Raw genomic sequence first — 16,828 nt, 5'->3', positions numbered from 1 at the left:
TATTGTGATTTTGGCATTGGTTGGCAAGAGGATGGGAGGCGTGGCAACAAATGTACTGAAGACAAAATCGTTACCTGCTCCACAAAAAAACACACTGAAACCAATCTGAAGAATGAACTATGAATTTTTATATTTTCAGAGCAATACTTCTTACTGGTAGAAGGGTTAGAAAATGTAGGTAAGCCCTTCTGGTATAGAGAGAGGAAAAAAAAACAATAGATGCCTGCCAAGCAGTTTCTGAGATGGACTGTTTAAAAAAAATTTTTTTTTTCTTTTAAGAGTCATATAGGTAAAAAGTTTGAGATTAGGATTGAACTAGGAATTTTGCCTTATGGTTTTGCTACTGTGGCTTTGACCAATGTACCTCAGTCTTCCTATGTGTAAAACATGGATAATCCTTCTCAGGCCTATTGTCAGGATTGATCAGATGGTGTTTGTTTAGTACTTTGGATGTGGACAATTCTAAGTGCTAAATATATTGTTAAATATGACGCTTTCCAGGTTGCAATGAGAGCCAGAAAGTTGTTTGCCTTTCATGTGAACTGTGGACAGAAAAGGAACTCTAATAACATTATTATTATTAAAAAAAGAAAATCAACCAGCCAGGATGGAGCAGCTGCTCTACGATTTTTTTTCTTTCTTCTTTTTTTTAATAGTGGGAAGTCTATCACTAATTTTTATAACTTCAGCAAATAGTTCAGAACCATTCTCTATTAAATGAAATGTCACAGACCAGTGGCACTGAATGTATTATCTGCAAAAATACTTTTTGTGTGAAATTGTGCTTGAAGAATGGAGTCTTTCAAGAACTGCAAAGTTACTGGAAAGAAGTTATTAATGCAGGAACCTTTACACTCCATGGATACAGAAGGTATGCAGATGAGGATATGGCAATTGAAAATCAGTTCTTTCCAACTATGGGATTAACCTGAGGGTTGAGCAACTCTTTGGCATTTAGAAAGGTTCAAGACACCAAGAACATGCTTGAGAATATGACGGATATTCAAGCAAGGTTATTACAGCAGCAGCAGGAAAAAAAAGAAGAAAACCATAAAAGTTGGCCACAGCCCCATCAAAGAAATTCTCTTTTCTGGAGAAATTTGCATTTTCAGGATCCATAGACACATATATTCTGCCCTTAACAAAGCATTATGGAGAGTCATATTGGGTCAAATCCAGTTTGGCTAATTCTTTTGATCTAGTGATGATTTTTAATATTTTTTTTTCCTTTGAGATCAAAAGCAGTTTTGCCTGAACAGGGATTAAGCAAAACTGCAAGACTTACTCCCCAGAAGGACGTGTGAGAGCAGAAGACCACAAGGAACTTCTGGAGCAACTCAGTTTGTCTGAGGTTCTCGCAGTTAGGTGTTTCAGCTAGTCAGTCCCATCTTAAATAAGCAGATACTCACTGTTGAGTTTCCTTGCTGCAGGGCTAACTTAGCTTTAAGTGTAGGAACACTGGGCCAGAATCAAGGTGACGCAAGGAAACCTTAACGTTAATTGAGCAGCTGAGTGAATCTTTTTATAGTGCAAAAAATGCTGTCTAGTTCACTTTTATCAGTTACACGCAACCACTTCTGTTCCATTCCTATGTAAGGATGGGGAGGAAAGGACTTGCCTGCATTCTGGCCATCCTCGTTAGTGTAATAACATTCGACCATTACAGGATCCCTTGAACAACTCTAACTTGCTTCAGGGATTAATTCAATTCATGGGTGTAGGACTAAAATGTGGGAAAAATATAACATGAAGTTACTGTTGCTCTTCTATCCCCTCTGCTTTAGCTCCAGTGAAGTTTGATGCATCCATCTGCAACAAAACATGATTTTTTTGTTGTTGTTTTTTTTAAGGTTAAACTGAACTTGTTGGGGCAGAGAGGGTATTTTAAGACCAAAACAAGTGACTGCTACTAATGTGATCCATGTGATAAATGACATATAAATGACAACCAGGATGGGGTGAGTGAATACCAGTCCTACGTACAGGGTCTAGGCTGCAGTAAAGCCTTTCTATTGCTCTGCTTGTGTGTCTCCTTTTCTGTTGTCTTTTATGTTTCCATGTTTCCTTTCCTAAAGCAGGGTTTTTCTTTCATCTGAAAGAAAAGAGTTCATGAGGAGGCTTTCTCTGATGCTGTGCAATCCTACACGGGTCCAAAGGGCAGATGGAAAAGGGGCTTTAAAATTGAGTTTTTGCTCCAAAGTCTTGAGACATCAGGATGTTGGGTATTTGCAGTATGAACTGCAGCAGCCAGGTGTCAATCAAGCAAAATGACTGTTTCAACAGCTGGGAATCAGTGGGACATAAACTCTGGCTGTGTTCCCTCTTCCCTAGCCCCATCCCTCGCAGGACTCTGGATTCTGTGGAATCTGCTGCTAATTCAATGCTGATTGGAAGCAATTTTGAACGTACGAGAAATCTGAGCCTGGAACATATTAAGGAAATATAAACCTTTTCCAACTCTGGTTTATTACAAGAACAGAGAAATGTTAAGTGGGCTATATCAGGGTTAGTAACTGTATCCCTGAATCCTCAGTAGGTCTAGGAAAACTTTTCCAGATGAAGTCTGCCAATTCAACTCATTCCTTGAGACTCGGAGTCAAGGAGAGCATGTGGGCTATGGAAATAACTGCTATAGAAAGCTTTGGAAAGCTACAGAATAATTATACCTAATAACTTATAACCAAGCTCTCCTATGTAGGAAAAGGCTGTGAGCAGCCCCCATGCATAGTTAAGTATCTATCCTTTGAAGCAGTGCAGCTTAATTATAGTTTCATTACCTTTGACAAACTATAATTTCAGCGATGGGCTGGGGGTAAAGGAAAACACTTGCTTTAATCTTACTATTTCAAGCCTTCTCTCCCTTGTTTGTCCTTTTAGTTCTGTCCATTTCCTTCTAATGATTACTGATTATCTTGTTAGCTATTTTTTGGAGGAGTTGACTAGCCTTGGCTATAAATGTGAGGTTGCAGTTGGAAAACAGAAAAAAATGAGCGCAAAGGTAGCGTTGCAAGCTTTTCCTTTCTATTCTTTATTGGTTCGTAATTTAGCTCACTTTAGTTCTGTCTATCCTACTCTGTGGACTAGGATGCACAAGTTATCACAAGACTTTTTTTTCTCTCTTTTTTTTTTTTCTTCCTGTCCTTACATGGAATGGGCTGGAAGGAAGGAATCAGATACCAGTCTAATGTAAACTGGCAAAGCTCCATCAACTACAGAGCAGGCCCAGGTGTATTTTTAGTGCTTGTCCAGGGAAGTACAAGCTAAGCTATTGCTGTGGAACAACCCTCTTTGGGGAGAATAGAAGCAGCAGCAGACTCTTCCTAGAGCAGTTCCTAGGTGAACATCTCAAAACATTGCAGTTTAACATAAATGCCAAATTCATTGGTTGCTTTGCTTGTGTCTACAGATTTTTCGAGGTGTGGATCTTAATTTGTCTGTTCTGAGATTTCCCTTTGTCAACTTTTGAAATATTTCCACATTTGAGCCCTTCTACACTTACTGTTTGTCACTGTAGCTGTGCTGCTGTGGTTAAATTCTTGAGTTTCCTTTATTTGCAAAGATCTCCCTTCTCTTCAGGAATGGATTTCTTGGTATTAAAGTCTTGTTGCAAACAGAAAACTTACATCAAGGGAAAACATATTGCAATTTTGTCTAGTTGATTGAATTAATTTTCTGTTAATCTGAAACTTTGTAACAAGAATAATTGTGGTAAGTTAAGATGCTTCTGAGTACAGTGGCACAAAAGCTATTTTACATCGAAAATTTCCAGAAATGTCTGTTATGCGTTTTGGTTGAAGTTCATCCCCTTTCCTCATCAGAGGGGAAATGATTCAATGTTAAGAAATTAATGAATTGTTGAACCTTTTGTCTAATATGTCTCTTCTGGTGTAAATTTGCCATAAATAGCCCATTGGCTAATCAAGAAGGCAAGAGTATCTGAATCCCTTTGAGTGTGCATGTGGATGTTATGATTGTCCTTTTCATTTGCTTTAGCAGTCAGCTTGAAGAGTCTGAAACAGTACTTTTGTATATTTATATTGACTTTTAAAATTTTGAAATGGGCTAACATTCCTTGTGCTGGAGAACTCTCTCTCTACTGGAATGTGCTATCCTAAAAGTGTAGAGCAACACTTTCCGATTGTCAAGCTGTCCTAATTTCCCAAGCATTTCTGCTGTCCTGAGGTGCTCGATAGTGGCACCACTAGGCCTGTGAACGTTAAAATACAAAAGACACTGATCATGTGAGGTGCTGCATCCAGTCTCTCCTGCACCAGGCCTCTCTGCTCCTTTTACATGCTGAGCAAGAAGAATGGGCTCAGAACACCACAGCACTTATTATCTGCACAGTATGGTAAAATTTGCTCTTATTCGTACCTATTTGGGTGCCATCTGAGCCGTATTTTCAGTGGTGCAGTAGTTTTATCTGAGGTCTCTGCCTGAGTGGATTTCCCTTGGTACGGAATGAGTGGGATTTAACAGATCTATTGCAGGAGAAAACTCAGCAAATGTGGGGAAATTGCATGTATTTTAAATATCTAAAGTTCTTGTAGTAGTGTAATGCTACCCCCTGTTGGAAATTGGAAAATATGGAATATAAATTGTAATATATGGAAGTGAAGTCTGTTTGACTCTGTGTTCATAACTTTCCATTGCACTTGATAGGCCCTTAAATAAGTGCCAGTCTGATTTAAAAAATGTATATATTTATGAGGGTGAATGTAAGACTTTTTTCCTTCAGTTACCAGAGTTAAATTCAGTTTAAAATGTTGTCTTCTGATGTTAAAATAGAGCAGTATGGAAAGATTCTTGCAATTTTACCATCTTTCTATAATAGGCTATATATTTGTATTCTGATCACTAATGTTGATTTTTATTGTTTATAAATATGTCTACTCAAAAAGGCCTTATCACTTCTAAAAGAGAAACACAGTCCTGTCTTTTTGCATGGCTAAAGCTGCTGTAGACAATGTTACTGAGCTGCATTATGAGTAACGGTACATGTGTGCTCATCTGTGAGAGTGGCAATGGTTAAAGTAATGCTCAAGGTGCCCTGCTGAGCCTTCAGCAGTCAGGACAAATGTGAACTTGAACTCTTGCTTAAACCTTACAGTTGGAGTTACTGCATGTACCTTAGGAGAAGTGGCTTAAGTAACAGGAGTCTAGCTGAACAAGGCTTGGAAGAGGAGAAAAGGGATGGTAGTATTTTGTTAAAGCATCCCTAAAACCTTCTCCCATGAAGAAAAAGAAAAATGAATAGAACAGATTAGTAGTTGACTATACTATCTTGAACTAGAAAATCTGCTGGGTGTCCTATGCTTAAATAATAATAATAAAAAAATTGTTCTTTTGCATTAAAATTCCTGAACTGATCTTCTGCTGCTGTAAATCATCACAGTTCATCGAAGGGGTTGGAGGGAAGTCAATGTACCTAATTTATTACCTGGAGGAATTGGCCCTCTTTATTATGACCCTGAGAATCTATGATATGCTGAACCTACGATACGTCAGGGCTGCCTGCCCTGGATCTTAGACCTGAATCTCTCTGAAGAGGAATCTCATAGTTGGAAAAAAAAGAAGTTATCATTTCTGAGTTGAGTGAATTTGATGGTTTATTTTAATGGCAATTGCGTAAGGAGGCTTTCATGTTCTGAATGGCAGAATGATTGTTATGAGAAAGATCTGGTAAAAGATGAGGCAATCAAGGCTGATGTTAATACATTTTATTATGTATCTAGCATCAATTCATAGGTGTATTTGTTCAGAGTTATGTGCTCTGAAATCAGGAAATGCCATGCCCCAGTTGTCGTATCTGATGAACATACTTCATGATATTTGCATATGGTGTTTTTATTTTTCATGAAGAATAGTTTTTAATTTCTACTTCTGCTCTCTAACCCTTGCTTCAGTTCTGGGCATGTTTATCAAATCCAGTGAATTGTTCTCAGAGGCAATTTGGGATGTCCTGCTTTGCCATTTCTTCTGGCTTGCTAAACTCCTCTGCCCAGTCAGAGCTCCTGCTATGAAAGTCCTCTTCTGCCGTGTACTGCGAGTGAAGAGCATTCTGCTCATACGCCAATGTCTTGGTGCTGTGAGGGCTGTTGGGACACTAGATGAGATCCTCTGGTAATATTCATGATCCTTAGTGTCTGGCTTTTCATCTGAATTGCTTATGGATCCACCTAGAGGATTTGCTACTGCAGTAGCTCTCTCAGGGCTTGTCTGTGCATCTGTCCTTGCAATACCTCCATGAAGTAGCACAGTGCTTGTACCCTGGTTTTGCCTGGGGTTAAAGGGGGTGCAGAGAGATAGACACTCAAATTCACAGAGGTATTTAGTAACCTTATTCCATCTGTATTTGTCATACCCATTTGTTCAAGAACCACGAGAACCTCAAACCTTGAAAGTTTAAAACCTTGAAATTAGTTTAAAAATCTTAAGACTTAAAAATGAAAATAAATATGTATTTGAATGAGGTGGCAGAGAGTCTTTATTTCTTTCTTAAGTTGTTAAGTTTCTGGGCATTTCTCTGTAATCATGAGCCCTGGAAATTTGTCTTCTGTTCACCATTCTTATGTTTGTGGGGTTTTTTTGTTTTTTTTTTGTTTTTATAATAAACTTTTGCATTTTGACTCTGGTTGAAACATTTTTCTATCTGTTATCAATGGATTTTCTTCAACATAAGGGATTTTGAAGGGTTTTTAGCTGTTATCAGTGTTATGACAGTGTATGATAGGTTGGTGCTGTGTGCCTTCAGTTTGTTATTTACTTGGGGGGAACATTATTGCTTTGGGCCAACAGCACGTGGTCCTAACTTTTTTTCCTAACTTTTTTTTTTTGTGTCTAGCCTGGAAGCTTCAAGCGTGATTTGTAGTAGTGCCTGGAAACAGACACAAACATCACTGATGTGTTTACACCACATATTTTGTATGTATTGGATAGTATTGCATATCCGTTTCCTCTAGAATTTTGCCCAGATACTTTGTGCAAAATTAGATATGCCTGTGATGTTAAAAGGATGTTATTTAGGTGGAAGAGCCCTTGACTGTTAAGGAATTGACAGATTGACAGTTGTTCATGCCATCTTGATTTGCCCACACGTGTCCCTCTTGGGCAGTGAATGAGGCAGACATCCCATGGAAAAAATGCTGTGTGGCCGTGTAACTGCATTACAGACCGGTTGTTCCTCCCGCTCCTATTGCGGCTCTTTGGTATGTTTTCAAAAAGGAGAAGACAAGCCCAAACCCTGTTGTTTGCTGCTGTGTCAGCTCCCCCATGCCCCTTATATTTGCAGTAGCAGGGCTTGAAATTTGACCCTTTGACATTGCAGCAGAGGCTCCTGCCATCTGAATTTCAGGGCTATTGCTACTAGCTGGCAGCTGGAGGTGGCTTTTATCTCGGGGTGGAGGCTGGGCAGCTGGAGCTGTGTACTGACTTTTGTGGTAGCTGTGGCAGAGGGCTCAGCCCAACTATTCTTTCTCCCTCTTGAGCAAACAGTTTCAGAGGATGATAGAGGGAAGCAGTGATTTCAAGCGTGTTGTTTTCCCTGCTGCAGTGTGATACCAATGGTCATGCACTGGACTGAGGCACTACCTCCCAGCAGGCAGCTGGGAAGCCCACGGCAAGAAGCAAAAAGGCCCCTCTCAACAAAAGCCTTTGAGTGGAATAGGACTTCCAGGTCCTAATTTAAGCATTCCTCTGTAAAACATAGAAAAAAATGTATACTAATCTGGACTAGAACTAACCAATAGTCTTCATTTGTTTTTCATCTTTTTTTTGTTTAAGCAACACCTATAGCCTGTAGGTTAGTTGAACTGTGATTATCCCACTAGTTTTAGGAGGTATATTTTAAAGTGACAAAGAGCTGGTTGCCAGTGCCACTAAAATCATCAACTTCACTGCTTCAGAAAATAGCTGATGTTTGGGTTTGGCTGAGCAAACTGAGATGTTTCTGAACTGACTTCAGCAATCTTTCTGTAAGTCGGCAGTTGGCTTGCAACAGATGAAGCTGAGTAATCAGAAGTTCATGGCTGAAATTGGAGCCCTGCATCTGAAGCCTGCCTTGGACAGGAGTTTCTGTTTCATTTGGAGTTGTCATGAAGGAGTCTAGATTTTACTAATTTCGTAATTTTTGTAATTTTGTTTAAAACCTGATCAACTGCTAGGCATTGTGAAACAGCCCATCAAAGCGGCTGACCTTTAAAGGTTACTTCATGTGTCCGTATTTGTTGACCTTTCGTGGGAACTTTTTTTTTCTGTGGCAGCCTAGCCATTCCAGCTTTAAACTTTACGGGTGGTTTGCTCCAAGAATAAGTCATAGTTTTTGATCCTCTGGACAGAAGTACCTTAACTGCCAGTTTCACAAGGGACTGTTTTTTTGCTGAAATATCTGAGCTTTGCAGAACTTTGGGCATGTTGAGGACTTTATTTTTCCCGTTTTCTAAAAGCAATTTAGACTTTTCCATTTTTGCTATGCTAACTCAGGATCTTTTTTTAGGATTTCTGATTGTATCCTTTGCTCCTTTGTGAATTGCTCACAGTTCAAGATACTGTTGACAGAAACACAGGTCCATCTTGTTGGTTGCAGATCCCTTAAGATAATCCTAACAGTTTGGATTTAATTCAAACAAGATGCGATATTTAAAAGCATTATGTTTGACTGAAGTTATGATTGCAGAAACTCTTCAAGAGCATCTCCTGAGAGCCTGTTACTTTCAGTAACATCCTGGCATTTTGAATTCAGCATATGTCATGGTTATTTTTGTGGTTCCTTTTCCTAGTGTGGATTGCTACAGCTGAGTCTGGGCTTGAGGACACCAGCAGTATATCACCGTAGGACTGTTGGTGCCACTTCTAGGCACAAAATATATCCTTCATAACTATTGCCTGCTAACTCCCTCCGTGTACAAACTCCGTGAAGCAGTGAAACGATGCTGACCAAGGGTCATCAGCTGTATGCAGCAGGCATGAGAGTGATTGTTCGTTGTTAGAGAAGTCTGCTTCAAGTTTTCCACTTTTCAGGGACCATCCTCAGGATTCTGAGCCACGATTTTGATGGTTTTCTATTGGGTAACTGGACTTTTTGCATCATCTTGATACTGCATAATGGCTTTACAAAAAGGTGGTGGTGCAAATCTAGATCATATTCTTCCTGTAAATGGAGCAGCTGACCAATGTTGCAGTCTATTTGCTTCATTTATGTGTATATTTTTGTAAGTGTAGGGTAGAAATCTCACAATGCAAATAGTTGCTTCTATCACTGTTGAATATGAATTCCTCTTTCACAACAAGAAGTCGGGACCCTCTCATTTGTTTTGAGCCTTTCTTCTAGTCTGATGATCCGGACTAGGGAAAAGCTGAGACTAAAGCAACTGGTGCCTAAAATCTGTACAGCTAGGCTCTTACTCGGTTCCGAATAATGGAGCTATAAAAAGCTGTCAAACTTAAACAAGCTGAAAGAAAAGCTTTCTTTCCAAAGATACACACAGGGAATGACATAAGCTGTGGCTGATGAGGTGTGTCTGAAATGTTGACAGTTATCAGGCAAATGGCATTTCATTCCTCTTGCCAGCTATGATGGAGCCCAGCTCAGCATTACAATCTACAGAAGCTGATCTGCTTTTTCTTGGAAGTGTGGTTTCCTCTTTTGTAATTGGCCATGTTTAAAAAATATGAAACAAAAATGTTTTGGTTCTTTGAAAATACATGTTTTATTTAGAACAGCTCTCAGTTTCTGCCCTTAAAGCCAGTACTGGGAAGGATTAGTCGGAAGAGCAAATATTCCTTTTTTCCCCTGCTCTGTCCATCTGACTCGCAAGTTCCTGGCTCCTTTTTACACTACAGAGATGGGCTTACAAAATGGTTGTGATGCCTCTGTCGGTATGCATCTGGCAAAAATTCTTCCAACAGGAGGAAATTGTGTGGAACATTTTCTTTGCTCTTTGTTGTAGAGCTTAGACAGGAAGATCTGCACTTTGGGGCTGCATCTTGTGTCCAAAGACTAAAGCTCCCATTCTCAGCAGCAGAGCAGGATTGGGTATGTAGCCCATGAAGGTCATTTCAGTATATAGAGAAAGGTATATTGCCATATATATATATATATATATACATAAAAAATATACACACACACACACACACACACATACATATACACACACATGCACGCACACGCATACACACACATATATATATATATGACTGCATATGTGACTGGTAATTCTTTAAACTGAAGACGGATCTGGTAAATCATATGTTTCATGGTATTTGAGGTGATCAAATGGATTTATATTTTTTTTAAAGAAAAAGAGGAAGATATTGCTACCAGTACTCACAAGACAAAAATCTTCTTTGATTGTAAAAAGGATTTATGTACAGTGATGGTTATTTGCACACACAGAAATACATGCCAAAGCTTAGGTTCTGTTTATCTGGTTAGGGCAACAGAGCTAATCTGTGAATAACGATCCAGCGTATCAAACTAGTGGATTCTCCTAACATATATCATTGAGCCCTACCCAAGATATTTGTAAGCAGAACATCAAAAATGAATGTCATCTGACAGCAGCCAGATCACTACCAGAGTTAAAATAGCCCTGGACATGCAGTTCATGATGTGTGATATACAAGTGGCGCATATCTGCTTACTGGGGGTGTTTAATGGTGAGATTGTTTGAAGTAAGTCCATGCATCACATATTTCATTACTCAGCTCTTGGGTCACAGATAAAGGAATCTACATTAGAAAGGATATTTTACTTAAATTATTTTATGAATAATAGTAGATTTGTTGGAATTGGAGATATATGTGTTGCTAATTATTGTCCAAATGTCACACCAGGCAAAACAAAGGCATATTATCTGAGTAATTTTCTTCTCTGGCCTAGTTGTATGGTAGTTTGAGATTTGTATTATATTTTGCATCTGAAAACCATGCATTTACATTTGTACATTATGCCATAATAATTTTAAAACGTTCTCCTACAGACAAAAACATATTTTGTCTTAGTTATGTAGAATAAAAAAGGTAGCTTGCGAGTCTCTGATCCCATTCTTTCTATTCAGCTGCCTTAGTAGTAGCTCCTGTGAGTTAGTGAAATTTCTCTCTTATTATGGCAGGAAGCCCCATAGTTGTGGAATAGAATGTACTATCTTGGAATGAAAATGACAATAATTTTATAGTCTGGAGAATCATCTCATAATAAAAGACTTGTTTTATTTTATTATCCCTGACTTTTTTTTAATCTAATCATATCTGATTCTCCTAGTTATTTGATGTCTTCCATCCATTCACTATAATTCCACTGATATTTTATCAGTGTGTACCATATCCCATCTAATTTCACACATCTGGTTGGACTAGATGATCTCCAGAGGTCCCTTGCAACCTCAACCATTCTGTGATTCTGTGATCTGTTTGCCTCTTTGCATCTTTCTTTTGCAAATCTAATCTAATCTTTTAATGATGACTTTGGAAGTATATATTTTTGATATCATCAATCCAGCCTTTAACAATTTTCTTACCTACCCAATCTGTGCATTTTTATGAAAAACTATTTAGAATTTATTTTGTAAGAGTGACTAGGAGTTCCAGTCATGAAATAAAACTCCATTTTGGAACAAACTGTACATATGTTAACAAATGTCATCTCTTTAGTTCTCAGTTATTTCCATATCAAATACGATGCTCAGTATAGAAGGATAATGATGGTTTAAGCTCTGCTGTCACATTCAGAGGTCGGAACGCCTCTCTGATTGATTTTTAACTCATGTTAAGCAGCATGTCTCCCCCACTCCCCAAAAGTTTCTGCAACTGAAGTATTGTTAACGGTTCAGTATTTCTGGCTTTTTAATCTTGCTCTTTCTTGCTAAAGTGCTATACTTGTGCAATTTTGAGAGGAGGGAAAAATAGCAAACCTTAATTTGCAAGTAAAGCAAGTAGCTCTAATGTGAATTTTCATGGTGAATTGAGCTATTTAGTAAGTAGGAGCCAATGCTATTTTGCATAAGATGTGTGGTGATGAAAGAGGACCCTGCTCTGGGAGGTTATGTATAAACAAATGATCAAAATGCCATTCTTTATTCAAAGGGCTTTCGGTCTCCTTTCAGGTCTTCTGCTTTCTGTCCTCTATTGCTATTCATGTTTGTACCGTAATTTAGGTTATTCTGATATGCAATGCATTTATGGGGAAAAAAAAATTTAAATATTTTTCGGGGTTGTTGTCTGCTTTCATGCAGGGAGTCCATGCTGTGAATGACAGTAAGGCTGTGCAGATTAATGAATCTAGAGGTAAAAGAACAGAGAGGAAGATAAAGGGTTTTATTTTTCCCCCAAATAACTTTTGATTGACTTTGGAAACTAAATAGCATACAGTTTCCCCCATCTTGCAAGTTACTAAAACGTTTTTTTTTTTTTTTTTAAGCAAAAAAAGTTGCCAAAAAGATATGAAATCCTTTATCATTAGCAAGATTTGAATTTTATGCATTTCAGCACTGCAGTCTGCCATTTTTAGTCCATTAACTAAACTAGTAGGTGCTGCTTTCAGGATGGTGTAATCCACTTTATATCCAGAGACACATTCAAAATCTGGGATTTTTTTTTTTTTTTTGATATTATGTATTAGCAAACCCTTAATAAAATCTTGCTGGTAGAGAAAAAACATTTTTCAACTCTGCTATAAACAATAGATGCCAAAAATTGTCATAAATTCTATTGTAATGGAAAAATATTAGGTTTCCTAAATAAATGGAGTATTCCTCACGGTGGACTCCAAAGTCCTCTGCATGTTACCTATGCAGATGCCTATGCACATTCCCCATTGAAAGCAGCAACTTCTGTGGTGGCATACAGTAACTATAGAAACAAATATCATCCATTACAGTTTAATAATAGGACACACAATTTTCTGAAATAGTGCTTTTTTTGTTTCAGAGATGAACTGTAAACAGTTGCTTAAATTCAACGTCTGATATGCTAAAAAAAAAGTACAGCTAGCATGAATGCGCAAGTAAATATTGAGGCTGTAGATGGCGTGTCTGCAGTAGGATTGGGCAAGAACGTCTTGTCCCTAGTGTTCTTTTCCGTGTTCAAGGTTGTTTTGTGTTGCACATTTCAATACTGGCCTTTTCTAAAACTTAAAGGTTTGATTAAGCTCTTTTAGTGTATATTTTATTGTCTGAAACAGAGTCAGTATATTCTTTTCTCATCTTTTTCCAGTTCATTACAACTTCCATCAAAGCCAGTGAGAGTCTTTCCACTTAACTGAGGTTTTACCTAGTTGCTAATTCTTTTTTTTTTTTTTTCTTCTTGAATTCACATTTTTAACCTCTGAAAAGTGGAAGGCAGCTTAGAAAAAAGATTTGGAAGTAGTAAACAAATACAAGTTGAAAGTTACCAGTATACTATGAAGAAAATAAGCTCTGATTTTGCATCAGTAAGCACCAGCACTTGAAAGTAGTCAGATGGATCATTTCCCAGAAAACATGATGACTGGGTGTTTCAGTAGTTAGATTTGTCTTGGGGAGAATTAATTCCTGTACATTTTTTCCCCCCCCCCCCCATCCATCTTATTGTTCAGTGTTGCCTTGTTCTGAGTTAAACTGTGCATTATATAATAAACTTTGCATCTTGGTATGTTTGCCTTGTGAAAATCTTGTGCAGGAATTTATATGTTTTGAATTTCTGCAGGGTACTAAGTAAATATATTTTATTTTTTGCTAAAAAATGTTGGGGCAAGTTAACACAGTGCCTGTATAGAGTAGAAGATGAGTAGTGTATGTAGAGTCCTGAGTGCTTCTAAAAAGCTATCACTTCATAAGAAAGTGGAGCAAGCAGAGCAGTATCTAAGACTACAAGCAAGTCTTGCATTTAGAATAAGAAAATTACTGTCAGGTGTTAATATAAAACAAAATATTATTGATTTGGAATTTTGCAGTGTTGCTGCTCAGCTCTAACAGATGTATAGTGTTTTTCCACTTCAAAGCCCAGAAGATGCATTTATTAATTGAAAAGAATGAATGATGGTGAAGAATTCTTTTCTTGCCCAGATCACAGAAAGAAGAGAGATCTCTTTGGGAGGGTGGTGTTCAGTAGCATAGAGCAGACTGACTTCATAGCCCACTGTGATGTTGTAGTGCAGGAGCAGCCTTGATTCTGGCTGGAAATCAAATATGCTGCCTGTCAGAGTATCATCCAGGTTAACTTTGAATGATATAGATAATTTACTTGGGGAGAAGCCTGCCCTGCACACATACTTTGGAACACACTTACTGTCAAATGCGAGTTAGCGCTGGTGCTCCGTGCCCAACTGCTTTGGTGTGTCCCAGCTGCCACCATACCACCATGACATGAGCAACCTGAAGCAGATGAGATGGTACAAAGCTTTTCCAGAAAGACCCTGAAGTTACAGGTGGGATTTGTCAGCAGTCTAAAGTCAGTCTGAGCTCTAGCATATGATGTGTTGGTTTTATGGAGCTGAGTCATGAGCCACCAGGCTCCTGGCTGCTCACAGCACCTACCATTCCAAGCAGATACTTACATACTTTAATCCTGTTACCCCATCTTGGTATCAGCTGCCTCTGAATGTGAATTTTGTTGCCCTTTGCAGTATAATTCAGGACTGATTCAATAGTGCTAAGCTTTGCTGTGCCTGCTACAGTTGTTGCAAAACAACCAAAGCAAAGTTAGGTAGCCTTTACTAAGGTAAACTAAGGATTTACAACTTAAATATGCATGTTCTGCACACCTTCCCGTGTTGCTTTGCTCCTGTTCTGGTTTTTAAAACACAGGCTAAGCCTTTTTTGTCAAGTGATTTGTCTGCCATTTTTCCTATACTTTGTAAAATTTCTGTGTCTTGTGAAGAGATTTTTCATTCTAAAATTTTCTGTTTTCTTTAGGGAACAGCAGTTTTACAGTCTGGAGTCTTACCAGCTATACCAGGTAGGAGCTATTTAGTTATTTGCTTTGTTAAATAATAACACTTAAGTAAAAACTTGTGATGAGAGAAACAGCAGATTGATGGGAGTAGGACTAAAGACTGCAGACTAAAGAAGCATCCTCTAGTTATTCTTGTTACGACTGTAGAATCTTTGATTGCAAGGGTTACTATGTTTGCTCCTCCCTTTTATTGTCTAGAGGCCCAAAGTTGTTAGTTTTCATATAAAGCTACTTAGTGCTTTTTCTGCTGACATAGTCAAAGGTCAAGAAAGTGTTCTTTTAGGCTATATTAGCACCCAGCGTAAACTTGGTTTGTAAGTTTAGTGTGTAGGCCCAGGTTTCTAAATAACACATGAACACGGGTTAGAGCCTTACTTGATACAACCTGGAGCTGCTTCGCACATGTCAGTGTAACTACTGATTGACAGACAAAATCAGTAAAGGAAGGAAGCTGAGTATCTGGCCTGCAAAGACGGTTTAGGCACAAGTAACATGTTGCCTATCTTTGCACTGTAAATCTGTACAGTAAATATCAGTAAAATGTCTTAGTCATCTGGAGTTCTCTATTTAGCCAAGTTGTTCTAGCACCTGTTGTATCATCACTTCACCTCAAAGACAACTTTTCATAGTTCTTTGAGTATGCTGGGGTTTGTGTACTGTGTTCATCTTACTCCTTTGAGAAATCGGTGCAAAAATGTCATTTAGCATCTCAAGCATCTGTATGTTCCTTAACTGCTCCATTGCTTCTTTGATAATTCAGTGGATCCACTAATTTTATCTGGTTTCCTGCTTCTGATAGACATAAGACAACTGGTTTCGCTTATGTTTCTTTATTACTTTTAAACCTCTTGACAAATACATAAAGAAGTATAGCTGCCTGATGCTTGTATGAGTGAATTGAGTTAGATTCCTAGGATAAGGAGGTTTTTTTGGAAGTCATGAATAATTCTATTCCTTTGTGTTAGCAGGGGAAAATCCAGAAGCATCTAGCAAATTTTGTTCCTAGTTATTCCATTCCAGTCAGTGAAATTACTCTAGATTTGCAAAGGTGCAAGTAGAAGCACAAATTGGATCATTACTTCTAATTTTATCTTTCCTTTCAGAACTCAGGTTTCTAGTGCTCTAATCAACCAGAGTAAAGCAGAGGGCTTTGTATGATGGAAGTGTGTGTAAATACAGGGGAACATGGGTCTATAGCTGCCTGTGGTGGTTAGGATATTGTCTCTGCATTAATTTCAGTGATAAATTAATTGTTGATGCAAATAATACCTGACAAAAACTTAATCTTGGACTATTCATGCTGATGAAGGAGTTAGTTATCATGATAAAATCTGCCATTAAGCAGACTGGAAGTGCAGAAATACAGGACAGATTTTTGGATCCACAGAAAGGGAAGATAAAATACTGGAGAAATCTGGGTGATTTTTAAATGTTGTACAATGGGAAAATATTGCCTAAGAAAAAAAACCAACACATTTTGGAATAAATATGTAATGATTTAGGCAGATGCAGCCTTTGGAGCTAGTGACTCTAAGTTAGCCTTCTTTGTGCAATCTTTGTCTTATCTTAAATAGTCTCATTATATACTTGTAGAACTTTATTCTTAAATACTATACTGTTTTCCCAGAGTACAAAAGCAACCAGCTTTTCTCTGATTCAGTAATGTCTCATATTTATTATCTGCAGATATTTCATTTTAAAGTATTGTCTTTTGTATTTGTGGTCATTTCAAGTATAATTGAATTGAACTTGGTGTTGCAATGCTTTGAACATAATGCTGTCATATTTGTATTTCTTGCTTTCACTATCTTTAATCCAAGCCACATGCTGAAAGTCCGTTGGTACCAAACAGTAATTCAGACAGCTCTACTGCACTTAAAGAACGCCATTAGAACTTTTC

The 16,828-nt window shown here is 38.0% G+C and overlaps 1 protein-coding gene across 1 annotated transcript in view; it reads left to right on the top strand.

The window, feature by feature from the left end:
- The window catches only part of DOK7 (docking protein 7), a 71,524-nt gene that overhangs the window by 39,541 nt on the left and 15,155 nt on the right, over positions 1-16,828 (top strand). The window contains exon 7 of the mRNA XM_067297193.1: positions 14,889-14,931. Within this exon, the coding sequence (XP_067153294.1) occupies positions 14,889-14,931 (43 nt within the window). The remainder of the gene's footprint in view (positions 1-14,888; positions 14,932-16,828) is intronic.

The sequence above is a fragment of the Apteryx mantelli genome, chromosome 5 (assembly GCF_036417845.1).
Source record: "Apteryx mantelli isolate bAptMan1 chromosome 5, bAptMan1.hap1, whole genome shotgun sequence".
Lineage (NCBI taxonomy): Eukaryota > Metazoa > Chordata > Aves > Apterygiformes > Apterygidae > Apteryx > Apteryx mantelli.
The sequence above is the reverse complement of the archived record's forward strand: the minus strand, read 5'-3'. Positions and strand labels throughout refer to the sequence as shown.